This window comes from Schistocerca cancellata, chromosome 4 (assembly GCF_023864275.1).
Source record: "Schistocerca cancellata isolate TAMUIC-IGC-003103 chromosome 4, iqSchCanc2.1, whole genome shotgun sequence".
Lineage (NCBI taxonomy): Eukaryota > Metazoa > Arthropoda > Insecta > Orthoptera > Acrididae > Schistocerca > Schistocerca cancellata.
In genome coordinates this window covers 539552677-539579680 of record NC_064629.1, presented here as the reverse complement: position 1 = coordinate 539579680, position 27004 = coordinate 539552677, and the positions used below count along the sequence as shown (strand labels likewise).

Below are 27004 nucleotides of genomic sequence, written 5' to 3'. Positions count from 1 at the left end.
TCTGAATTTTCTACAGCAGATTCTATACCACAGAAAGTAGATTGTTCTTTTGCATTTAGAAACTATGTCCATTCCCTTCAGAGTATTGCAAAGAAATAAACATTTACGTTAGTGACAAGGGTTGTATATTAATTTGAGAGTATGCTGTTTTCACAGTGAAAAAAAATTTTTTTTTAGGTTTTCGGGCCTCTAAGGGACATAGGATTGAAGTTGTTAGTTTTTAATGAATAACTGTTGAAATATGAACTTTTATTTTATTAATAATCACACAGTTACATTGGCTTTTGTATGAAATATTTCGAAAAACAAAGCCCTACGTCACAGGTTTCACAATAATATCGCGTGAAACTTGACCATATCTGGCCTTGCTTGGTTCTGCGCGTACTTTGCACCTTTTCTGAGGCCACTTACACAATTTTGTGGGTGGAATTAATTTTGGAAAATGTCTTCTGCTTAGTCTGTTGATGGGTGAAATATTCTGAGAAGTGCATGAGTCTAAGAGGCCACCTTTGTGAGCCAAGTTCTCTGCTAACTCTGTAATGTATTCAACCAGATTTGTGCTTGTATTTCGCGACGTTTTGTACAAAATGTATGAATTTACAGTCATGAGCATGAAAATGTGAAAGAAAACTTTTTCCACCACTTTATTTGTTTTCGTTCAAAAGGACAGTACGCCATTAGCTGGTCGCTATGATCCACACCAGCTTTTTTACTATTGTAGTCCAAAACACAGTCTGGCTTCATTTTTTCCACCAAAATTTAGTTTTTACACTGACATTTGTTGCTGTCATTTTATGCTTTGTTGTCAAAAGAAAAATGTCTCTGTTGTCATTCAATTTTAAAATCAGTAAGTGATCTCGTCTGCGAAACGAAAGTTCATATTTTTTCAATTTCTGGCCAACAAGATCCCTTGGTAGTCCTTTCCTATTTTTCTGCACAGTACCAACTGCCTTAGTTCTTTTCCCCCATAAATAATACAGTAAATCAGCGCTGGTGTAAAATCGGTCCATGTACAATGTGTGACCTTTATTATGAAATAAATGACACAATCTGTCTACAATGTGTAAAATGCTGTTATTGGCATTAGACTGTTTCCCAGAATAAATTTCACAGTTCAGGACGTACCCACTTTCACATAGCATAAAAAATGTTACGCCATATTTATTAGGCTTATTTTTCATATACAGTCTAAAACTCAGTCTACCACAAAAAGGGCAAATTCCTCCATCCATAATAATATTTTCACCTGGCTTGTAAGCCTTTCCACTTTGGGTCACACATCTGTCGAATATAGGTCTTACCTTATGAATAGGATCATGACCTACCTGGTTTTTAGGAATATATGTTGCGTTATCTACGAGATGTAACATTCGTAGAATTGACAAAAATCTCTCTCTTGGCAGACAATTTGCCGCAAATGAGGACTGCAACACGGGATTTGTTGACCAGTAGTCAGACAGTTTTGGTTTCTTGACTAGGCACATATGCAAAATAACACCAAAAAATTTATACAGTTCACTGAGTTTCACTGTTGTCCACTTACGCCACACTGACTGAGGCTTCACTTTTCCTGTAGCACTTAGTGTCTCTATTGTCATTCTAGCGTAGCGGTTTGTCTCTCGTTTGATCAGTCTCACCAGTTCTTCGTCGAAAAAGTACGTGAAACAATCAAACACTGAAGAACATTGGTCAATCCCATCTTGAATTCCACAGGATTCAGAAAAAACAGGAAGCTGGGGAGTGATTGTATCGTCATCTGTCCACTGGCCAGAAGAATATGGCAAATTGCAATGACCAGTTGTGTTTGTTGTGCCAATGATGTCAACAGCCTCATCTTCAGGTCTTCCTGACGGTTCACTGTCCTAGGGATTGTTTTCATCTATAAGAAAATTCATAAAAATTATCTTTTTCCTCATCAGGAATCAAACCACAGAATTACGGAAAATTCGGACAAAAACTAGCTTACCATCACTAATATCAAAATCTGCAATTTCTTCATCTAATTCTGAACCACTATTGTTCAATAAAAACTCTACTTCTTCATCTCACAAGGCCATGACGAAAATAAAGCGCAAAGCTATCAGCCGACAACAATCTAAAGTTTCGAACTGCCGCGCGCCTGTTGTAGGTCGAGCGTGAGCGAGGCAAAGCAAATGACTCAAAATGTACTCCTGTACCACCTCCAACAGTGACATATGCTGCCATCTATAATTTTTTCTTGGTACTAGGATAACCAGAGAGTACTTTTAAACCTACAGAATATGAAAGTCATGCGCTGGGAGTCGTTAACGTCGCTGATAATCGGCCGACGTAGGAGCTACGTTGATGGTCTTTTTGGGGTACTGTCGGGCCGACGTAGGAGCTACGTCGCTCGTCTCGAAAGTGTTAAAGAAAGATAAATATTTAACAAGAGTATGGTCAAGGTTGCCATGTGTAACAACCCAGACTCAGGGTCATTATCTTGCCGAAGCGCCAACTGCTGAAATTGAGATGGTTTTACATATCAAAATGATGTGTTACTACAGGCCATGCTTGTTGTCTTGTTCCACAGTCTGGACAGATGCTGTGAAGCCCTATACTGGCATGCAACGGCTTCACAATTTGTACTGACATAATGTCAATCAATGAAGAAACACTACATGTAGCATTAGCCGGCCGCTGTGGCCGAACGGTTCTAGGTGCTTCAGTCCGGAACTGTGCTGCTGCTATGGTGGCAGGTTAGAATCCTGCCTCGGGCATGGATGTGTGTGATGGCCTTAGGTTAGTTAGGTTTACGTAGTTCTAAGTCTAGGGGACTTATGACCTCAGATGATATGTCCCATAGTGCTTAGAGCCATTTGAACCATGTAGCATTACCTGTAGACCACAGTTAGTTTTCCAGTATGATTTTTAATCAAATAACTGTTCAACATGTCACTGTTTTTCCAGTATACCTATTAGCACATGCATTATTGGCATGTCTCACGTTGTTTCAAGGATCTCAAAGACCCCTTGGACATGAGTGTACTATGATCATGTTTGTCTACATTTTATTTCCTCACGGTACGACAAAATTTTTATTTCCTCATATTTTGTTCCCAAAATGAAATTGCTGAAATTACTTTCCACATTACCTTCACTCACATAGTTGCTAGAATGGACTCTGTTGTGTAATGTGCAAATCATTTTTATTGACCATGTTTGGTGTGGCTGTCTGATCAATATTGTAGTGGTTGTATAATAATAATAATAATAATAATAATATGTGTGTGTCAGGGAAAAAAGGGGGGGGGGACTGCACATCACAACAGAAGGATATGCAACAATGAATATCTTGCTGTGAATGACTAATTCTCCAAATAAATATTTAATTTGCCTTTTGATGGCTGACCTGACAATGTTGAATAAACTAAAAATTAAAAAAAAAAAAAATTTCAATGGTGACATGACATTGTATGAAGAGAAAAATTAGCTGCAAACAATTATAATACCTTTTGAATGTCATGGGGTCATGCATTCAAAATCTACGTACAGTAAAATCCGGGTTAGCCGAACTGGGGTCAACCACACCCTGGGTTGTATGAAATGAATCCAAAAAACACCCACTGACTCACCAGTCTAAACAAAGCTACATTTCTAACACTAATGCACTGCAGTCTTTGTTTATTTCCACTGCAAGTGTATTTTTGTGCTATGTTGTAAACAATGATGTACAGTGCACTGTATATTAATTTATGGTAACCATAATGCTGTAATTTTAACTTTCATAAGAATTTAAGTGCACCCTGAAAAGAGATTTCTTTTGATTCAAAATTTTCAAAAATACATACAATACAAAATACTGTAGCACATATCAGATGTCTATGGCTTAACTGAAAAAACTGTTAACTGGAACAGGTTCCCCTCTTTATTTCGGTTAACCAGGGTTCTACTGTACATTGGTACTAGTGATGTGTAGGTGGACTCTTGAAAATGAAGATAATATGATGTAATATTCTGAAAAATTCAGAAGAATGTGGCTGAAGAGATACACCCATCTGTCAGAATCTGACATCACATTCCAACATGGAGCCATTTTTTGAACTAGGAGCTTGACTGAAATAAATGCTCAGGAAACAAAGGCACTGATCAGATTATTAATTTGCAAAGGAATTTTATGCAAACCTGGGAACAACCTGAATCCAAGATCCAGTTTTATTTCTCAAAACTTGTGCAAAGAACATACAACCTATCTTATACTAAAAAACCTCCATTTTGTACATAATTCCACATTTGATACTCTTGTGTTCAAAAAGAAGCTGCATAAAAATCTGTTCACATCTCATGTCAAATTTCTCCTACACTTCCAAACAACATATCTGTGTTGATAAATCTCTTGCACTTTGGTAAGGAAGATGGGAATGGATTCAGCACATTTCGTTGAAGAGAAGTTGATTTAATGTGAAAGATTACAGATGGAAGCTCTGGTATCAGGCTGCAGCAAATGGGCCTTGATGGACGATAGAGGGCAGTGTTGCCACACCGCTGCACACACCTAGTGAGTGCGCCTCCGTCTCACCACATGAATATACCAGCCAATAGTGTCCCTCATGGCTGACATAAATACCGCCGCACCTCGACTGCTTAGTCAGTCGTTTACTTCATCTGATAGCAGTCTCCACTGCACTACTGACTGCTCATCTAAAACTTCGCTTTGGTAATGGTTTTCCTCTTCGGTCTCTATTTGGATGGTGGCTGGTGCTTGACCCGTTGACAGCGTTGTGTCGAAAGTTTGTTGCACTTCTTTGTTGCATAGTTTATTATTGACTTGCTCTTGCTGCGTCAGGTCTGCTGTTCAGTCAGCCCTGTCGCTTGACTTTGATGTGGGTTTGAGTCCCATCTGCAGGCGGTTTTCCTGCCTTGCGTCATCATCGTTTCTCTCCTGTTTTTCTGACGTGTGCACCGCTATCTGGCTACTTACCGATACATGCAGAAGCAATGCTGGATACTTATGGAATTTCATCATCAATATAGTTATACTGTTGATGGTAAGGACATCATGACAAACTTCAGTAAGAATTGTGTTAGAACTTTATTAGGATTTGCTTGACAAGGGCACTGGTTGTACCAAAGGGACAGGTGGATGTGGACTTAACTTTTAGATACATTATTTTTTAAATGACGAGTATGTATTGGTAAGGAGTTTCCTGCATATGAGAATGGTTACACTGCAGGGAGGAAAGACTGTGACATCATGCAGATGAAAACGAAATATGAAAAACATAAGGATTTGTCCAGCAGATATGTGTTCAGAATTTGTTTGAAGTTAATTTTATTATCTATTAAATTCCTTACATCACTCTACTGGGTAAGTGGTCACGGATATTTATGTCTGAATACCTCATCATTTCTGTACCACACTAACAAGAAGTGATAGATGGTATAAATCATTTCTCCTTTTAGTATTATATTTAACAATGGGAAACTAACCTGGCTCCAGAGAGGCTGCTTCCCAAAAATGGTGCTATCTTCATTCAAGAAATACTCTACAAAATGATATGCCGTGTCCAGAAAGAAAGGAAAGAGAAATGAGATATTCTATTGGTGTGTCAATAGGGAGAAGGCTTCATGCCTGATGCCATATTTTTGAAACAAACATTAAGAACTGAAACATGAATATAAAGAATGAATAATATTGCTGATAAGTTCCTGCATATTTCACAGTGGCTGTTGTGTACTTGTAAAAGTTACTTCGTGCTGCCTATGAAATACATTTCATTGTTTGAATGATATTTCTGTCATCTGACTGTACAGTCAAATTGTGGTAATATCACTCAAACATTATTACATGACTGTGGCTCAAAAATATGAAAACATTTCATTGTTACAATGAAAAATATTACTGCACTTTGGTTCACTGATCACTGTTAGTAAATCATACAAAACTGCCATTTGTAGAGTTTTGTATTTATATGCAGATATACCACACAATGTAAAAAAGGTTGCATATTCAACACTGTTACAAATAACCAGTGCAGTCTTACCAGGCATGGTTGACTGATCTGTGCATCAAATGTATTACCAAATGTGCAATCTCAATGGGCAAGCAATCTTTTATTGACACATTAATTTGAGATGAAATCAGAAGAGAGAAAAGGCTGAGGATGAAGGACATGAGGAGGGGGAAGGGGTGAGGCATTGTGGAGAGGGAAGTGGGTGAGGGAGAGAGGAGGGGGGTGGTAGGGGGAAAGGAGGAAGGATAAGGAAGTAAGGGAAGTGCAGAGGGGGTGTAGGGCACGAGGTGGGAGGGGAAAGGTAGGAGGGAGGGGGAGGGAAGAGGGAGATGAAGATGGAGAGGGAGGGGAGAGAGAGAGAGAGAGAGAGAGAGAGAGAGAGAGAGAGAGAGAGAGTTATCATACCTTCTGGTGAGTTTGGTGAGTTCTAAAAGATTACTCATGTCAACCTTTACAAAGTCAAGTAATCTGTTATAAACACCATTCAGGCCCATTATATTGGATTCCATTGCTGTTTCACTTATAACACTTGAAATAGCTGGTGCAACCATGTTCTTACGATACAACATTTCTGCTTCATGTACTTTGTCTAATGCTGCATAGGTTCTTAAGCAACGTGCAATGGAACTCATGTCTTTCATTTTCAAACTCTTCAAAAACATATCATCCAGGCCCAACATCATGGCTTCAGATATTCTGCTTGTTTTCTGGAAAAAGTTAATGAGTGACACAAGAGAAATATTACAATTAAAATACAGCTTCTTAACTTCGTTAAAAATGGTTGATTTGCAAGTCACACATGGAAATCTATGTATGAATAACTGAGTTTCCTCTACAGTATATACAGCATGTAGCAACTCAGATAATTCTTCTCTAATATGTACAGGAATTTGCAAATAATTGAAAGACTCCCAATATCTTAAAATTAACACAATTAAAAACTTGTAGTTATTTGGGAAACATGACCCAAGACACAAAAAAACTTTAAATATTACATGAACAACAACGAAAAATAGTGTGAATCTTCTGTAGTACTTTAATTTCCTTGACTTTCTTTTGCTTTAACAACTGATTTCACTGACCACTATTTCAGTTATGGGACTCTATAAAGATATTTCTGAATGACAAAAGCCAATAAACAAGAATGTTTCAAACTTCCTCAGTTTTCCCATGCTCTCTTTCAGACAGAAACACATTTCATTGTTTTGTACAGGTACAGCCTAAAAAATAAACTGGTGTTATAGACCAATATCAGCAAGTAGTTATAAAATTAAGTTAATTTAAAATAGTCTTCAGTATTAATACAACAAATGAAACTTGAAAATCAACCATCACTTTAGTCTACTAATACAAATGGCAAACAATTACAATTTGTGTTAATATGTGTATGTGATAAACTAGTGTGTGTTCAGGGCTTGACATAAAAGTTTCTATTAAATATAGGAAAAAAAGGAAACACAACAAAACTGGAAAAATAATTATATGCCAAATTTAAGACCTGAAGCTTAATGAACTCTTTCTTGTATTTTGCATAATGTCTTACAGCAGTTTCCTTCTTTGCACTGTAACCTATTCTCATAACCTACAATAACATTTAGTGTATAACGCATTCCTTCTAAATAAGTAGATGATTATATTTATTTGTCATATTCTAATGTAATACAGTTAGGCTGAAACATTTTTTAAACTCTGAGAAATGGCATACCCCATATTTGACTTCACTAGTGCCACAATGCATAACATAAAAAGTGTATGTATTCAAGAAAATGCTAATATATTGGTTACTAATACCTAAGAGGGTCATGGCAACAACAGATAGTGAGTTTAGGTCAAAAACACACCTATTTTATAATAAGGAATGAAGCAGATGATAAACTAACAGTTAAAATATGACATCAGAAAATTAATGACGACGTGTTTTAATATTCAACTTGCTGACAGCAATGTCCTCCTGATCCTATATGCCATCCATCACCATTTCCCTGAAAATTCAATACTTTTTTTTCTTCTAGAACAACACCTGTCTTTCTGATTCTGATTCAAGAATGTGAACATACACTCCTGGAAATGGAAAAAAGAACACATTGACACCGGTGTGTCAGACCCACCATACTTGCTCCGGACACTGCGAGAGGGCTGTACAAGCAATGATCACACGCACGGCACAGCGGACACACCAGGAACCGCGGTGTTGGCCGTTGAATGGCACTAGCTGCGCAGCATTTGTGCACCGCCGCCGTCAGTGTCAGCCAGTTTGCCGTGGCATACGGAGCTCCATCGCAGTCTTTAACACTGGTAGTATGCCGCGACAGCGTGGACGTGAACCGTATGTGCAGTTGACAGACTTTGAGCGAGGGCGTATAGTGGGCACGCGGGAGGCCGGGTGGACGTACCGCCGAATTGCTCAACACGTGGGGCGTGAGGTCTCCACAGTACATCGATGTTGTCGCCAGTGGTCGGCGGAAGGTGCACGTGCCCGTCGACCTGGGACCGGACCGCAGTGACGCACGGATGCACGCCAAGACCGTAGGATCCTACGCAGTGCCGTAGGGGACCGCACCGCCACTTCCCAGCAAATTAGGGACACTGTTGCTCCTGGGGTATCGGCGAGGACCAATTCGCAACCGTCTCCATGAAGCTGGGCTATGGTCCCGCACACCGTTAGGCCATCTTCCGCTCACGCCCCAACATCGTGCAGCCCGCCTCCAGTGGTTTCACGACAGGCGTGAATGGAGGGACGAATGGAGACGTGTCGTCTTCAGCGATGAGAGTCGCTTCTGCCTTGGTGCCAATGATGGTCGTATGCGTGTTTGGCGCCGTGCAAGTGAGCGCCACAATCAGGACTGCATACGACCGAGGCACACAGGGCCAACACCCGGCATCATGGTGTGGGGAGCGATCTCCTACACTGGCCGTACACCACTGGTGATCGTCGAGGGGACACTGAATAGTGCACGGTACATCCAAACCATCATCGAACCCATCGTTCGACCATTCCTAGACCGGCAAGGGAACTTGCTGTTCCAACAGGGCAATGCACGTCCGCATGTATCCCGTGCCACCCAACGTGCTCTAGAAGGTGTAAGTCAACTACCCTGGCCAGCAAGATCTCCGGATCTGTCCCCCATTGAGCATGTTTGGGACTGGATGAAGCGTCGTCTCACGCGGTCTGCACGTCCAGCACGAACGCTGGTCCAACTGAGGCGCCAGGTGGAAATGGCATGGCAAGCCGTTCCACAGGACTACATCCAGCATCTCTGCGATCGTCTCCATGGGAGAATAGCAGCCTGCATTGCTGCGAAAGGTGGATATACACTGTACTAGTGCCGACATTGTGCATGCTCTGTTGCCTGTGTCTATGTGCCTGTGGTTCTGTCAGTGTGATCATGTGATGTATCTGACCACAGGAATGTGTCAATAAAGTTTCCCCTTCCTGGGACAATGAATTCACGGTGTTCTTATTTCAATTTCGAGGAGTGTATGTCTTATATTCCACCACTCACCTTCAATTATGGAGATGTGCATTAAGTTGGTGCCTACTGTTTTTCTAGTCTTGTTAGTCTGCTCAGTCATTCACAGCACTCTGTGTACACAATCTTTTTAGTAATGTAGTAAATCAATATGGTACTCACACTGCCTAGAACAATGAAAAATCTGTGACAGACTCCAGCTGTTACCTGGTATTTGGCACAGGTGCTGTCACTGATCTTTCACACAGCCACTGCAGTGGTGACCAACCACCTGCTTTCAATTACTTGATAGTATTTCCTCTGTAGCTTCCCTAAAGCAACAAACATTGCATCTAACTGTGCTGATATCTAATGTGGCACCTCCAAACAACAGTCTCCAGTTTTTTATGAATGTAAATTAGCATTTCACTTTCATAATTTAGGAATTATAATATGCATGTCAGTGTTAGCCATGTTCTACATACTATGGTGCAACCTTGCATTTCAACAGAAGACGCTAGGACTGTAGCTCAGAACTTTGGCAGCAGTGTCAAATGTCACACAGTATTACAATATTTTATGAGAGTAAGGATAGGAGGCATTAATTTCCAACAATAGCAGAATAAAATACACTTATCAACTGCTGGAATACAGGAGTAACAACAGGTCAATCATACAATTAACTATGAGTGTTTGATAATGGTTAGTCCCTCGCATAGAGATAAAACTATATGTGATAAGGGAATATGTGTTGAAAGGTACAAGAGTGGAAGGAAATTCATGCAAGAGCCTGGGTTAAGAGCAACACAAATAGTAGCTGGACATCATCAAGAGAGAAACATTCTGACTTCTTTTTCCTGCCTTCAGATTTCAACTTGATCCATGTTTCTGCAAATATTTTCCTGTTATCATATATTGCTTTCCTATTTTAGTAGGCAAGAATATAGTTTTAAATATCTAGATTTATCATGTTTAAGTATCTGATTTCCTTACTTCAACTGCTACTTCGGGCCAGATGGTAATTAGGGTTCTGGATATGGTGTTAAAAAGAAATATTAATCACTGTGTCCAACTAGCTTAAGTACTGGATTTAGATTTGACAGAAGTGTGAATCATATCCTTGACTAGCCACTCAGATTTATAAAGTTCCTTGGGCACTCTACATTGCATATGCTGGGATGGTTCCTTTGACAAGGACACAGCTTATCTGTTATCCTGCCCTTATTCAATTCAAGCTTGTGCTCCATGTTTAATGAACACCTTTTACTGAAAATAATATAATGCAGTTTTACATATTACACTGTTAAACAAATGATGCCAGTCTTAGAAAAGTTATTTTATCTATCTGACTTATACTGAAAAAACGTAATGACATTCACATTCAATCTATTTATTTTCTTGAACTAACATACACAAAAGGGAAGTCAGTCAATCTATTTAGTGTGTGGAGCATGTGCAAAAACTGCAAGGCAAACATATACAGAAATGTGGCTGCAAGCTATCAGTAATCCATATTTCTTTCTGTCAATACAGAATAGTTGATACTAGCATGAAAATAATAATAATACAGACAGCACTACAATCTATGACAAAAGAAATAGTACGTATCATAAATAGTTTTCAAAAGATTTACCTTTGAGTGTAAATTAGTTAAATAAACCTCACACTGTGAAATAGAAAACAGCAGCTTGTTATATTCTGATGCAACTCGTTCTGTGAAATCTGGATCCAGAAAATATTTATGAGGTGTTTCTTCTGAGTCAAGTACATAGCCAAATTTACTTAAAAAGAATTCAACATTAATCAGATTCTGCAGGCACAACTTCTTCACAAATACATCATGGCGGCACTTCAGTAGATCTGTTACACCATTCAGAGCTTCTTCTAAAGCAATCTTTACCTTCTGCATGAAAAAAGAGATACTATTTCAGTTGGAATTTAGTCTTTATTGCTAACAACAGGTATTACATAATGAGAATTAAAATGAACTCATTGTACTCTATGTGGACTTTTAAAGAGTACTATTGGTAAGGAGGCTGATGGGAGTAGCTGAATTGATGGTAATCAAATGCTGTTGACCAGTTTGTATTCCTTTTCAGTCACTACTAACTTCAGGTAGAATTGAAAACTGTGTTTAATGGATTTAACACATCAGTATATAAGATTATTTCCAATTCAACTACAGCTAACATTTCAGCAATTGTTGCCTCCACCTCTTAATTCTGATTATGTAAGAGCAGATGCACAAAACACAGTGCTGTTTGCAAGCTGTAGTTGACAGTGGTCAGAAATCAGTCAATACTAGCTGATGTCATTCAATTGCTATCAATTTAGAGGAAGCAGAAATTTTTAGATCTACAGTGAAAACCCTAGTTTATGTTTCCGTATGGTCCAGACTTACAAAATGAAAACTGAGGAAAATGAACAATCAACAAAAATGTTAGAAACCCCCAAAATATAAGAAAAAACACATGTAATTGGCATATATGATTAAAAACTGCAATCCTCTCTAATACTTTGCATAAAATCTGTCTAAGTGAAGGAAATTAAATGCACATTACAATGTTTACACAATAATTTGTGGTAATGACATTCATTAGGTCTTAAAAAATCACAGATTTGTAACAAGTAAAAACTCATCAAAAAACTGAAATTGGTAATATAAGGTAATCAAGCTGTTTTCCAACAAGCTACAACAACAAATTATACATCAAAAACACACATTTTTGAGAGATTGTCCTTTGTGCTCACCCAGAAAAAAGCAAAAATTTATGAACATGTTGAATTGAACTAAAACCATCGCAGCAGCTAAGAGGTTAAACCACAAGCATAAACGGGGACATCTGCTTAGTGATGTATACTTAGTCACCACTGCTGTTATTGTTTATAGCTTTTCTTACGAATCACACCTCATATGCTCACCACCATTAAATTGTTATTTTAGTTTTGATAAGAAAAACAATTAACATTACATGCTTATCAGATGTCAGCTCAGTTAATTTCTGTACACTGTGTAAAACGTAAATGTGAAAGGAAACTCAGGTGCTACAGTTTCGCTTCACGCCCTCTATCACTGCTGCCAATCTACAGTGTGTGGTGTGTGGGTTACAAAGTATATACCTGAGTAGTGTATGTAGTTGTTGCAACTGCATCAGGTCAGCTTTCAATATGAAATTCTTTAAAATGTGCTATCGCAAAACCCTTGTGCCATTTCCATGTGAAATCTCCATCATAGCACATCACCTGCATGAAAAGTATATTTTCAGCACTTCACAAAATGCTTTCATACCGACCCCCCCCCCCCCCCCCCCCCCCCATGAACCATGGACCTTGCCGTTGGTGGGTGGGGAGGCTTGCGTGCCCCAGCGATACAGATAGCTGTACCGTAGGTGCAACCAAAACAGAAGGGTATCTGTTGAGAGGCCAGACAAACGTGTGGTTCCTGAAGAGGGGCAGCAGTGTTTTCGGTAGTTGCAGGGGCAACAGTCTGGATGATTGACTGATCTGGCCTTGTAACACTAACCAAAATGGCCTTTCTGTGCTGGTACTGCAAACGGCTGAAAGCAAGGGGGAACTACGGCCGTAATTTTTCCCGAGGGCATGCAGCTTTACTGTATAATTAGATGAGATGATGATGGCATCCTCTTGGGTAAAATATTCTGGAGGTAAAATAGTCCCACAGTCAGATCTCCGGGCAGGGACTACTCAAGAGGACATCATTATCAGGAGAAAGAAAATTGGCATTCTACGGATCGAAGTGTGAAATGGCAGGTAGGTTAGAAAATTTAAAAAGGGAAATGGATAGGTTAAGGTTAGATATAGTGGGAAATAGTGAAATTTGGTGGCAGGAGGAACAAGACTTTTGGTCAGGTGAATACAGGTTTATAAATACAAAATCAAATAGGGGTAAATGCAGGAGTAGGTTTACTAATGAATAAAAGATAGGAGTGCAGGTAAGTGACTACAAACAGCATAGTGAACGCATTATTGTGGCCAAGATAGACACGAAACCCACACCTATGACAGTAGTACAAGTTTATATGCCAACTAGCTCTGCAGATGATGAAGAAACTGACGAAATGTATGATGAGATAAAAGAAATTACTCAGATAGTTAAGGGAGACGAAAATTTAATAGTCATGGGTGACTGGAATTTGATAGTAGGAAAAGGGAGAGAAGGAAATGTAGTAAGTGAATATGGATTGGGGGTAAGAAATGAAAGAGGAAGCCACCTGGTAGAATTTTGCACAGAGCATAACTTAATCATAGCTAACACTTGGTTCAAAAATCATAAAAGGAGGTTGTATACATGAAAGAATCCTGGAGATACTAGAAGGTATCAGATAGATTATATAATGGTAAGACAGAGATTTAGGAACAAGGTTTTAAATTGTAAGACATTTCCAGGGGCAGATGTGGACTCTGACCACAATATACTGGTTATGAACTGTAGATTAAAACTGAAGAAATGGCAAAAAGGTGGGAAAAACTGACTACACCAGAGGTTGTACAGAGTTTCACGGAGAGCATAAGGGAACAATTGACAGGAATGGGGGAAAGAAATACAGTAGAAGATGAATGGGTATCTGCGAGAGATGAAGTAGTTAAGGCAGCAGAGGATCAAGTAGGTACAAAGACCAGGGCTAATAGAAATCCTTGGGTAACAGAAGAGATGTTGAATTTAATTGATGAAAGGAGAAAATATAAAAATGCAGTAAATGAAGCAGGCAAAAAGGAATACAAACATCTCAAAAATGAGATTGACAGGAAGTGCAAAATAGCTAAGCAGGGATGGCTAGAGGATAAATGTAAGGATGTAGAGGCTTATCTCACTAGGGGTAAGATAGATACTGCCTACAGGAAAATTAAAGAGACCTCTGGAGAAAAGAGAACCACTTGTATGAATATCAAGAGCTCAGATGGAAACCCAGTTCTAAGCAAAGAAGGGTAAGCAGAAAGGTGGAAGGGGTATATAGAGGGTCTACACAAGGGCGATGAACTTGAGGACAATATTATGGAAATGGAAGAGGATGTAAATGAAGATGAAATGGGAGATATGATACTGCGTGAAGATTTTGACAGAGCACTGAAAGACCTGAGTTGAAACAAGGCCCCAGGAGTAGACAACATTCCATTAGAACTACTGACAGCCTTGGGAGAGCCAGTCCTGACAAAACTCTACCATCTGGTGAGCAAGATGTATGAGACAGGCGAAATACCCTCAGACCTCAAGAAGAATATAATTATTCCAATCCCAAAGAAAGCAAGTGCTGACAGATGTGAAAATTACCGAACTGTCAGTTTAATAAGCCACGGCTGCAAAATACTAGCGCGAATTCTTTAGAGATGAATGGAAAAACTGGTAGAAGCTGACCTTGGGGAAGATCAGTTTGGATTCCGTAGAAATATTGGAACACGTGAGGCAATACTGACTCTATGACTTACCTTAGAAGAAAGATTAAGGAAAGGCAAACCTATGTTTCTAGCATTTGTAGACTTAGAGAAAGCTTTTGACAATGTTGACTGGAATACTCTCATTCAAATTCTGAAGGTGGTATGGGTAAAATACAGGGAGCAAAAGGCTATTTACAATTTGTACAGAAAACAGATAGCAGTTATAAGAGTCGAGGGACATGAAAGTGGTTGCGAAGGGAGTGAGACATGATTGTAGCCTATCCCCGATGTTATCGAATCTGAATATTGAGCAAGCAGTAAAGGAAACAAAAGAAAAATTCGGAGTAGGAATTAAAATCCATGGAGATGAAATAAAAACTTTGAGGTTCACCGATGACATTGTAATTCTGTCAGAGACAGCAAAGGACCTGGAAGAGCAGCCAAACGGAATGGACAGTGTCTTGAAAGGAGGATACAAGATGAACATCAACAAAAGCAAAATGAGGATAATGGAATGTAGTTGAATTAAGTCGGGTGATGGTGAGGGAATTAGATTAGGAAATGAGATTCTACAAATAGTAAAGGAGTTTTGCTAAATAACTCATGATGGTTGAAGTAGAGAGGATATCAAATGTAGACTGGCAATGGCAAGGAAATCATTTCTGAAAAAGAGAAATTTGTTAACATCGAGTATAGATTTAACTGTCAGGAAGTCGTTTCTTAAAGTATTTGTATGGAGTGTAGCCATGTATGGAAGTGAAACATGGATGATAAATAGTTTGGACAGGAAGAGAATAGAAGCTTTCGAAATGTGGTGCTACAGAAGAATGCTGAAGATTAGATGGGTGGATCACATAACTAATGAGGAAGTATTGAATAGAATTGGGGAGAAGAGGAGTTTGTGGCACAACTTAACCAGAAGAAGGGATCGGTTGGTAGGACATGATCTGAGGCATCAAGGGATGACCAATTTAGTATTGGAGGGCAGCGTGGAGGGTAAAAATAGTAAAGGGAGATCAATAGACGAATACACTAAGCAGATTCAGAAGGATGTAGGTTGCAGTAGGTACTGGGAGACGAAGAAGCTTGCACAGGATAGAATAGCATGGAGAGCTGCATCAACCAGTCTCCAGACTGAAGACCACAACAACAACACCTACCAGAACTCCGGTAACTGAAGGGCCACTTCCCTCTCCACACATCCAGTAGCCGAGCTCATTTTATGTGAGTTAATGTGGTGAGCTGACTGCGCTGGCTATTGGGTGGCTTAACAAGTCAACATGTGATAAAATTTCACTTGCCAGAAATGGGTGACATTTCTTTGATTATGACTGAGCATATTCTTCAAGACTGTGTCTGAATTTAAAATGTTGATGATTGATATTATTACTGAATACAGTACATCAGAAATACAGGCAAAACGACTGGGTTTGAATGGCACAAGAAAAGCTGATCGCTGGGCTCCTTCGTCACGTATTGGCTCAGTCTGGAACACTTTGTATCCACCTTCTTGTTTTTCCATTACTGCTGCAACCTAGAAGTAGTTGCATCATAATTGTGCCATGAAGCTAAATGTTGCAAGTTGTGCTGGCAACACTGATCATTTCCCCTTTCACATCACCCCTCTCCACAATGGCCTAAAATATTCCCTTGACGCCACCAACACCCCTGGTGCGAACCATCTGTCTTTTGTGCCACTTATAACTAATTTAGTCACATCAAATGTCAACAGGAAGAAACAGGATGAAGTCGAGTAAGAACTTAGAATAGATGTAAACTTTGTTAGGAAGAAATGTAAAATCTGGGAATTTTTAGCATTGATCTTATGGGTTTTTCACAGGCGCTGTGAATTTATGGTGTAGAACCACAAATAAAGTAAACTTGAAGAACATAAAATCGATGTTCCAGTTTTCCAAAAAAAAAAAAATAAATAAATAAATAAATAATCAGTTATAATTACAGCATCATAGAAGCCGAGCTAATTTTGATTGTTTATGCAATTAAATACTAATACATAATCAAATTAACTTATAATTGAAGTGACCTGGTGCTCCTAGTTATGAGTACAGGATGTCACACTGTCCACAAAATGCTTTCTGTTCCACCAGCCTGTTAGTCTGTCTTAGTCACTTGTGTGGGCTGCCTCTACTCTTTCCAACACCGGACTGATATGGTGTCACACCGGAAAGAAAGTATCAACTTATACCATTCCACAGCAGGTAAAGTGTTTCCCACTGGTTCAGTATCAGTTAAAGTAGAGAAAAACACATCAAACTTGATAATTTCTTGTGGTTTTGATTGCGCTGCATAACACATCAGTTTTCTTGTGTTTCCTATAACTTTAGGAAAATATAACGCCTACAGATCACTTCAAAATACTCTTAATTCTGCTTTTTGGAGGCCCCTAAATGTATGATCTATCACATAACAGTACATTATAAAGTTGTCTAATACTGAATGTGTACAATCTTGTTCGTCTTTTGGCCAGAGAGAATATTTTCTATCATTTATTATCATAATGTCTGCACCTAGTTTTGAGGTTTGTGAGCTCAAAAGTATTGGGTATTTGTACTTCACCACTTGTGCTGTTGCCTTTTACTGACACGTTGACACAATTGCTCACTCTTATTCATGGGATGGTTCAGCTTAACAACTATACCTTGTCAAACTGCATTTCTTCTACATGGCAGAAATGTATATTCTTGTAAAAATGCACTTAACTGGATACCCAGGAATGTTCATGATTACCAACAATGGTCATAAAGCCTTCGGTTTCTTATCCATGCCTTCACCGTGTTCTGAAACTATACACAAGATAAAGCAGTTACCACTCAACTACAACATGATGCATTTTGTGGTAAAATAAAAACACTTATAATTAGTTCAGTTCAAATGGTTGGTTCAAATGGCTCTGAGCACTATGGGACTTAACTTCTGAAGTCATCAGTCCCCCAGAACTTAGAACTACTTAAACCTAACTAACCTAAGGACATCACACACACCCATGCCCGAGGCAGGATTCGAACCTGTGACCGTATCGGTCGCACGGTTCCAGACTGTAGTGCCAGAAACAACAGCTCGGCCACCCCGGCTGGCACTAGTTCAGTGACCATACATTTTATGAAAGAGGGAAGGGAGTATGATCTAGAGTAATGCAATGTTGCAAAGACACTTACAGCTTCATCTATTGCACAGTATTTTCTTTTGAAATTCTTTAGTCTGTGAGCCTTCTTGAGGAAAATTCACTCTTATGTCAAGATCAGCATGGTAATTTGACGTCAACTGCACTAATTTTTGGAATTGTCTACCCCTAACCAACTCTACATCTATGTCCATACTCCGCCAGCCACCTGACGGTGTGTGGCGGTGGTTACCTTGAGTACCTCTATCAGTTCTCCCTTCTACTCCAGTCTCGTATTGTTCGTGGAAAGAAAGATTGTCATTATGCCTCTGTGTGGCCTCTAACCACTCTGATTTTATCCTCATGTTCTCTTCGTGAGATATACGTAGAAGGGAGCAATATACTGCTTGACTCCTCGGTAAAGGTATGTTCTCAAAACTTCAACAAAAGCCCGTACCGAGCTACTGAGCATCTCTCTTGCAGAGTCTTCCACTGGAGTTTATCTATCATCCCCATAACGCTTTCGCAATTAAAAATGATCCTGCAAAGAAGGGCGCTGCTCTCCGTTGGATCTTCTCTATCTCTTCTATCAACCCTATCTGGTACGGATCCCACACCGGTGAGCAGTGTTCAAGCAGTGGGCGAACAAGTGTACTGTAACCTATTTCCTTTGTTTTCGGATTGCATTTCCTTATGATTCTTCCAATGAATATCAGTCTGGCGTCTGCTTTTCCGACGATTAATCTTATATGGTCATTCCATTTTAAATCACTCCTAATGCCTACTCCCAGATAACTTATAGAATTAACTGCTTCCAGTTGCTGCCTGACCTGCTATATTGTAGCTATATGATAAAGATGTTTCTTTCTAAGTATTCGCAGCACATTACACTTGCCTACATTGAGATTCAGTTGCCATTCCCTGCACCATGCGTCAATTTGTTGCAGATCCTCCTGCATTTCAGTAGAATTTTCCATTGTTAAAACCTCTCAATACACTACAGCATCATCCACAAAAAGCCTCAGTGAGCTTCCGATGTTATCCACAAGGTCATTTATATATATATTGTCAATAGCAATGGTCCTATGATACTCCCCTGCGGCACACCTGAAAACACTCTTACTTCGGAAGACTTCTCTCCATTGAGAATGACATGCTGCGTCCTGTTATCTAGGACCTCTTCAATCCAATCACGCAATTGGTCTGATAGTCCATATGCTCTTACTTTGTTCATTAAACGACTGTGGGGGACTGTATCAAATGCCTTGCGGAAGTCAAGAAACATGGAATCTACCTGGGAACCCATCTCCATGGCCCTCTGAGTCTCGTGGACGAATACCGCGAGCTGGGTTTCACACGATCGTCTTTTTCGAAACCCATGCTGATTCCTACAGACTAGATTTCTAGTCTCCAGGAAAGTCTTTATACTCGAACATAATTGTACAACTGATCGACGTTAGAGATATAGGACTATAGTTCTGCACATCTGTTCGACGTCCATTCTTGAAAACGGGGATGACCTGTGCCATTTTCCAATCTTTTAGAATACTATGATCTTCTAGAGACCTACGGTACACCGCTGCAAGAAGGGGGGCAAGTTCCTTCGCGCACTCTGTGTAAAATCGAACTGGTATCCCATCAGGTCCAGCGACCTTTCCTCTTTTGAGCGATTTTAATTGTTTTTCTATCCCTCTGTCATCTATTTCGATATCTACCATTTTGTCATCTGTGCAACAATCTAGAGAAGGAACTACAGTGCAGTCTTCCTCTGTGAAACAGCTTTGGAAAAAGACATTTTGTATTTCGGCCTTTAGTCTGTCATCCTCTGTTTCAGTACAATTTTGGTCACAGAGTGTCTGGACATTTTGTTTTGATGCACCTAACACTCCGAAATAAGACCAAAATTTCGTAGGATTTTCTATCATGTCAGTACATAGAACTTTACCTTCGATTTTGTTGAATGACTCTCGCATAGCCCTCCTCACACTACATTTTGCTTCGTGTAATTTTAGTCTGTCTGCAAGGCTTTGGCTATGTTTATGTTTGCTGTGAAGTTCTCTTTGCTTCCGCAGCAGTCTTCTAACTCGGCTGTTGTACCACGTTGGCTCTTTTCCATCTCGTACGATCTTGCATGGCACGTATTCATCTAATGTATATTGTACGATGGTTTTGAACTTCGTCCACTGATCCTCAACACTATCTGTACTTGAGATAAAACTTTTATGTTGAGCAGTCAAGTACTCTGAAATCAGATTTTTGTCCCTTTTGCTAAACAGAAAAATCTTCCTACCTTTTTTAATATTTCTATTTACAGCTGAAATCACCGATGCTGTAACGCTTTATGACCGCTGATTCCCTGTTCTGCGTTAATTTTTTCAAATAATTTGGGTCTGTTTGTCACCAGAAGGTCTAATATGTTATCGCCACGACTCGGTTCTCTGTTTAACTGTGCAAGGTAGTTTTCGGACAATGCACTTAAAAAAATTTCACTGGTTTCTTTGTTTCTGCCCCCCATTATAAAAGTTTGAGTCTCCCAGTCTATATCTGGTAAATTAAAATCTCCACCCAAAACTATAACATGGTCGGGAAATCTACTCGAAATATTTTCCAAATTTGCCTTCAGGTGTTCTGCCACAACAGCTGCTGAGCCAGGGGGCCTATAGAGACATCCAATTACCACGTTTGAGCCTGCTTTAACCATGACCTTCACCCAAATTATTTCATATTTCGTATCTGCATCAATTTCCTTCGATACTATTGCACTTTTTATTGCAATAAACATGCCTCCCCCTTCACTGTCCAGCCTGTCTCTGCAGTATACATTCCAATCTGAGATTAGAATTTCATTACTGTGTACATCTGGTTTCAGCCAACTTTCCGTCCCTAGTACTCCATTTTGAAAGAAATTTTGCACAGTTGCTCTACACAGAATGAAAATAAGTTACGCAAAACTTTGGTTAAAACATCAACACATGCAAGGTTTGTGGGGGCTTTCAGTGAGGGACAGGAAAATATCATAAAACTTCTGCTACAGTTTTGAGCAAATTTAAGATGGCATCAAATTAAAACAAAGTGTAAAGGGGGATATTCAGATTACATACACAAATTGATGTGCTCAACATCCTATTGCAATTTCAAGCGGTTTGTCTTTACATATTTTCAGGCTACAGCAGATCAAAGACAAGTAAAATAAATTGTTGCAGTTTTTGAACCGTTTTGTGACTGGAATAATTTTTTTGATAAGCAAAGTATATTAGAGAACTTTAGTAGTTCTGCAGAGAAGTCAGGAATTACGAAGCTACCTCTGTATAATTACAATAATAGTAATAGCAATAATAATAATAATAATAATAATAATAATAAGCTCCCAACTGCATGTTCTGCATGTACCCATATTTACAAAATAATTTTCAATATGAATGTAAAATGATTCATTCCACATCATTAAAATTTATTGCTCAACATTAGATTAATTAAATATTTTCATCTTCAATTTTCTTAATTTTAGTTACTGCCATCAAACATTTGTAGATCTTTCTTATATTTAATTTTAAATAATTTCTGGTTTTCAGGTGCCACAATTTTGTGTGTGTGTGTGTGTGTGTGTGTGTGTGTGTGTGTGTGTGTGTGTGTGTTTCTTTTCTGTGTGAGTGAGTGAGAGAGAGAGAGAGAGAGAGAGAGAGAGAGAGAGAGAGAGACTTACAAATGTGAGTTAGTAATTTCTAGCCACCACCTTTTACACATTGCAGTAATAGAAATTCTTCTGTGGATTGGATAGAGTTGTCAAGGAGAAACTTTTTCAGTTTATTTTCAAATTTTACTTTGTCATTTGTCAGACATTTTATATCACTGGGTAAGTTATCAAAAATTTTTGTTGCAGCATTGTGCACCCCATGTTTTGCTAAAGACAACCTCAATGTGATGTAATGAATGTCCTTTTTTCTTCTGGTATTGCAATTACATACATCATTGTTCCTTTTGAACTACTGTGGATTATTTACAACTAATTTCATGAGGAAATCAATATACTACAAAGTAGTAGTCATGATGTCCTACTCCTTATGCATAAGTCTACAAGATGATCATGGGAGTGCATGAAATAATATTCTTACATTGTGTTTTTTGAACAATAAACACTTTCTTTCTTAAAGGTGAGACATTAATGAATGAAAATATGCAAAATATGTCAACTTACTCATTTGTCTCTCCCCAAGATTCACAATTATTCAAAGTGTAAATGTGTAGAAGGGTGAATGAGTGAATGTCTGTTCTGGTCTCCTTCTTAAATTAGCCATATCTGAGTCCAAGTGAGTAGTGAGCAATGAGCAATTACTTGTAAAACCACCAGTTAAAATAGAAAGTTTAAAGGTGTCACAGCACAAAGGAGTCTAATTACAGTTTATTCCGTGCAGGGTAAGCGAACCTAGCTATTGACCCTGACAGACTTTTGGACAATTTAGTGTGTTAATTGCAAGAACAGGACTTAAGACTACATAAAGTACAAGATTCTTCTAGGTCAAAGTGAAACTTGCAGACAGGTTATTACTTCTGGAATATCAGCACTGTTGACTATGATTGCCTATTGGACACACAATTCAAATTTCTTCAAAATTTTTAGTTCGAACCAGAACGATAAATAAAGCCAGAAATCCTAAACTGTAGGTGAGTGTCCCACCAATGCCTGGCAAGGAGGAGGATAAACACATTTCTGACAGCATAAACATGGGTTTGGTTTTCTTCAAGGATCATGAATCGAGCCAAAGTCATAATGTAGTAACTGAACTGTTATGTATAAAAACAATTAAAAAATTTTGGGTCAATGGAAGCGTCCAATTCCACCCGTCTGCTTTGGCCCATGACATAAGGGTGTTACGGTGTGTGATGTCATTACAGCATGGCATTTATGAGCTGGTTGTGTTTGCAGATGTTGTCTTGTTGTGTCTGATGGTGCCATCTGCTGGTGTGTGTGTGTGTGTGTGTAATATGTTGAATCGGGTTCATTTGAGCCTTGGTGTTGGATGTGTGAAATTGTTGGCAGTGTTTGTAGTTAGGAACGTCAGGTTTGGAAGCTTTCCCAATGAGTTATCATTTAATCTTTTTTTTTGTTTATGTGTTTGGCATTGGTGGCTTGCTATTTAAGGTGCGTTAAGACATTTAATTAATTGTGTGGTTTCTGTTGTTAAGTATCGATATCACGGCTGGAGACCGGGGAGGACATGTTGTCCATTATTAAATTCCTCCAGTTATTTGGACTGATTGCTGAGATTGTCGCGAGAACATAAGGTTGATCAGAGTACCGTTGTCTCAGACCAGGGACGGGTACATGTGGGGGCGTGTGTGTACATGCGGGCATGTGTGTGTGTGTGTGTGTGTGTGTGTGTGTGTGTGTGTGTGGGTGGGGGGGTGGGGGGAGTTTGCAGCATAGGAATTTGTTGGTGGTAAGTAATTGTTATTTTGTGTCTATTCTTCTCGAGTTGTGATGTTTTGTTTATTTATGGCATACTGAATGTCTTTTAATTTATGTACGGATATTTGATTTTTATACTGATGTGTTGTGCTTCTGTGTTTTTTTTTCTTCCCATAGTTGTAGGTGTTGGTTTTTTGGTATCAATAATTGTGGCTAACCTATGTAGGTCAAGGGAAATGACCGATTCAAATTTTCGTAGTTTTAGGTGTAGGTATTGGTGTATTTTTATCGTCAGTTGCAGTCAAGGGAAATGTCCAATTCCAATTTTTGTAGTTTTTAGCTGTAGGTGTTGTTTTGGTATCATCAGCTGTGGTTGAACTATATACGAGGGTAATCGTAAAGGAAGGTCTCCTATTTTTTATAAGACATAGACCTGTTTATTTCTAAAACGCTTTATATCAGTTTACAGCTTGAACATTTAGCTATTTTTCGGCATAATCACCATTTCTGTCGATACATTTTTGTAGACGCTGTGGCAGTTTTTGTATGGCCATGCCATACCAGCTCGCTGCCATGCTGTTCAGAAAGTTATGAACCTCTTCTTTCACCTCGTCGTTGGAGCTGAATTGCTTTTTGGCCAAATGTTCTTTTAACCTAGGGAACAGGTGATATTCACTGGGCGCCAAGTCAGGACTATTGGTGGATGGGTCATTATCTTCCACTGAAACTATTGCAGGAGAGCAACGGTTTGTCGAGCGATGTGTTGACAACCATTGTCATGGAGAATGTGTGTGCCTTTGCTCCGGTTCTGAATTGACTGTTTGAGTTTTTTCAGAATCTCACAGTACCTGCCAGCGTTAATTATGGTCCCAGTGATTCAGCTCCGATGAGAAGGTGACAGGAGAGGTTCACAACTTTCTGAACAGCATGGTCGCAAGCTGGTATGACATGGGCATACAAAAACTGCCACAGCATCTAAAAAAATGCATAGACAGAAATTGTGATTATGTCGAAAAACAGTAATTGTTCAAGCTGTAAACTGATGTCAACCATTGTAGAAATAAACAGGTCTATGAACTTATAAAAAAAAAGGAGACCTTGCTTTTGGGATTACCCTCGTAGGTAAAGGGCAATGTCTGATTCCTATAGATTTTGTTGGTGTAGCAGAATGTTGTAATTTTTCTTTCATCATTTTGTGTGGTTTGGGATCGTGGTGTGTTTTTTTACTGTTATATTTAGCTTGTCCTCACCCTAAAACCTCCAATTTCCTGCGTTGTCCCATTAGTGTGATTGTATTTTTGGAGGGAGATGTTATTGTCTTATTTATACATATTTTGGTATTGTTGCCGTGTGTGTGTAGTGATGTCATAGGCACCATACTGGAGACGCTTAGAATAGCCATTTCCATCATATTGATGACATCATGGGTCAAAGCAGACGGATGAAATCAGACGCTTCTGTAATCGCAAATTGCAGTTGATAGTTAGAATAACAAATATTTAGCTAATAAACAAATATTTTTATTCTTTTATACAAAAGTAATTCATGAAAATCATTTTCTATGTATGTTTGTGAGAAGTATACACACCTAAAATCACTTTCCTTGGTCCAAAAATGGGTCCAATATTCAGGAAGACACATTTTCAATACACTGCCAGCAACCATTAAAAACTTGGTTTCAGATAAAGTACGGTTTAAACAGAGTTTGGAAGACTTTTTGATAGGCAACTCCTTCTGCTCTATACATGTATATCATAACAGGGACTGTTAGACCAGCTTAAGCAAAAGTGTCAGTTAGAGTTCAGTTTTACAACACTTGGTCACAACAGTCATGATTAGGTATTTTGTGTGTGATAAATTTATTAAAAGTGCATAACAACGTTTCATTCTGACAGTGTATTAATTCTGCAAATATTAGCAGTTCCAGTTTACTGTAAGGAATTCACCTATTTTGACAATCTCTTGAGAAATGATAAGGGTAGCAAGTATTATATTCAAATTTTCTAAGTTTACACTTTCTGACATGTTCCACACCCACAAGAATCATCTCATTTTTTCGGTCTATGGAACGAAAACTGAATCTAATCTAAGCAAATGTATTTCAACCTTAGCTTGAAAGTGTTAATATTTAGTAATTGGATAGGAAAGTTTCCACTACTTTAGCACAAAAAATTTAGATTACCTTTTCATGTACTCATGATTTCTACAGTATTTATAAATAACTGCTGCAGCTCAGCAGAATTGGCAACAAGTGACTGCTCTGTGGAATTCCTAAGTCTCCTTAAATTTTGACAGAAATGATGTAGAGCTCACGCAGGATTTTGCTGCTCCCCTCCCCCTCCCTTCTTTCGTTCCTGAGAGCTTTATGATATCTACCGTTGTTGCACCTGACACATTGATCCACTAACAAAAAAGACACATACCTTGTAACACAGTGAAGAGATACACGACTGGATCACATATAGAATGTGGTATTCCAATGGCACAGAAGATCTGTCTGTGATATTTCAATGATTATTGCTGACAGGTCTCTTGTTAATAACAGATATAATGTTTCTATTACGTTTATACAATAACGTTTTCCTTGGGCAAACAAATCCAGCGCTGAGAGATCGGAACGACTTCAATGAGTTGACTATCTGTGTGTATACGTTAAGAGAATTTATAGAATTAATTCCCTCTTACACTAACTGGCAAGCAACATCATACTTACAACAATTTCTTCTTTCAGCTGTCCAAGCGGAAACTGCATGCCATTTATAGCTCTATCGAGGCCGATGAGGTTACTAGACAGATTTACAAAATCTGCATAGTCTTTGTTTATGAGTTCAATCATCGACGATCGTAAAATCCTGAGGTATATTCCCAAATCATCTCTGAGTGTTTCCAAACTGGTCTTATTACGGTGCTCTTGAAGATACTCATCGACGGAGAATGATTTCTATGTGAATAAAAAATACTAGAAACTTATTTATTTCGAAATTACGATATATTCAGCAACTATGAAATACAATTATACTGTCAGTACTTCACCTTCAAAAATTCGTTGCTGTCGAATGACAGATTATACAATGAAACAGGTGGAGAATACACGTCGCTTTCCACTGGCATGTTTACTCACTTGAGAAAAATGAGTCGCCCCAGCAATAAACACTTACTTAGTAACGTGACATCAATCAACTACTCGTGTTTGTAAACACAGGTTACACGTCATACGAAGAACAAATAAAACAAGTAACCAAAGACTTTGCATCTGTTCCTTGTATCGTTCCTCGGTATCACAAGAACAAAGATGTTCAATTCGAGCTCAGTATTCAGTTCACTGTTCTAACCTCCCCGCACACTATAACAATAACATTGAGAGCGCTGGATAACTTTTAGACCTTTGGCATGTATACAAAGGGCTCAGGGACTCACTGAAAGTGCCCAACACATGATCGGAGTGATCCGTCGTATGAGCATGCAATCCCTTCGTAGCTGGCATATGTGTGAACCAGTTGACCGATAGGTAGCTGATCGCATGGAAATTCCAGATAATATAATAGATCGCATGAGATTCGTGCATGCAAAGTAGCTGGTTGACTGGTTAGTTGTGATCAATTCTTTGGTTGTTAGCTACACGTTCAATAGATTGTTTGAACGGTTCTTTTATTGAAATGGT

The 27004-nt window shown here is 38.9% G+C and overlaps 1 protein-coding gene across 1 annotated transcript in view; it reads right to left on the bottom strand.

Annotated features, from left to right (window-relative positions):
- Positions 1-26594, bottom strand: part of LOC126183810 (conserved oligomeric Golgi complex subunit 2) — an 85124-nt gene extending 58530 nt beyond the window's left edge. The window contains exons 1-4 of the mRNA XM_049926057.1: positions 26377-26594; positions 26057-26284; positions 11055-11324; positions 6378-6679 (exon numbers count right to left, since the gene is read on the bottom strand). Coding sequence (XP_049782014.1) covers positions 6378-6679; positions 11055-11324; positions 26057-26284; positions 26377-26454 — 878 coding nt within the window. The 5' untranslated portion in view covers positions 26455-26594. The remainder of the gene's footprint in view (positions 1-6377; positions 6680-11054; positions 11325-26056; positions 26285-26376) is intronic.
- Positions 26595-27004: the final 410 nt, after the last annotated feature.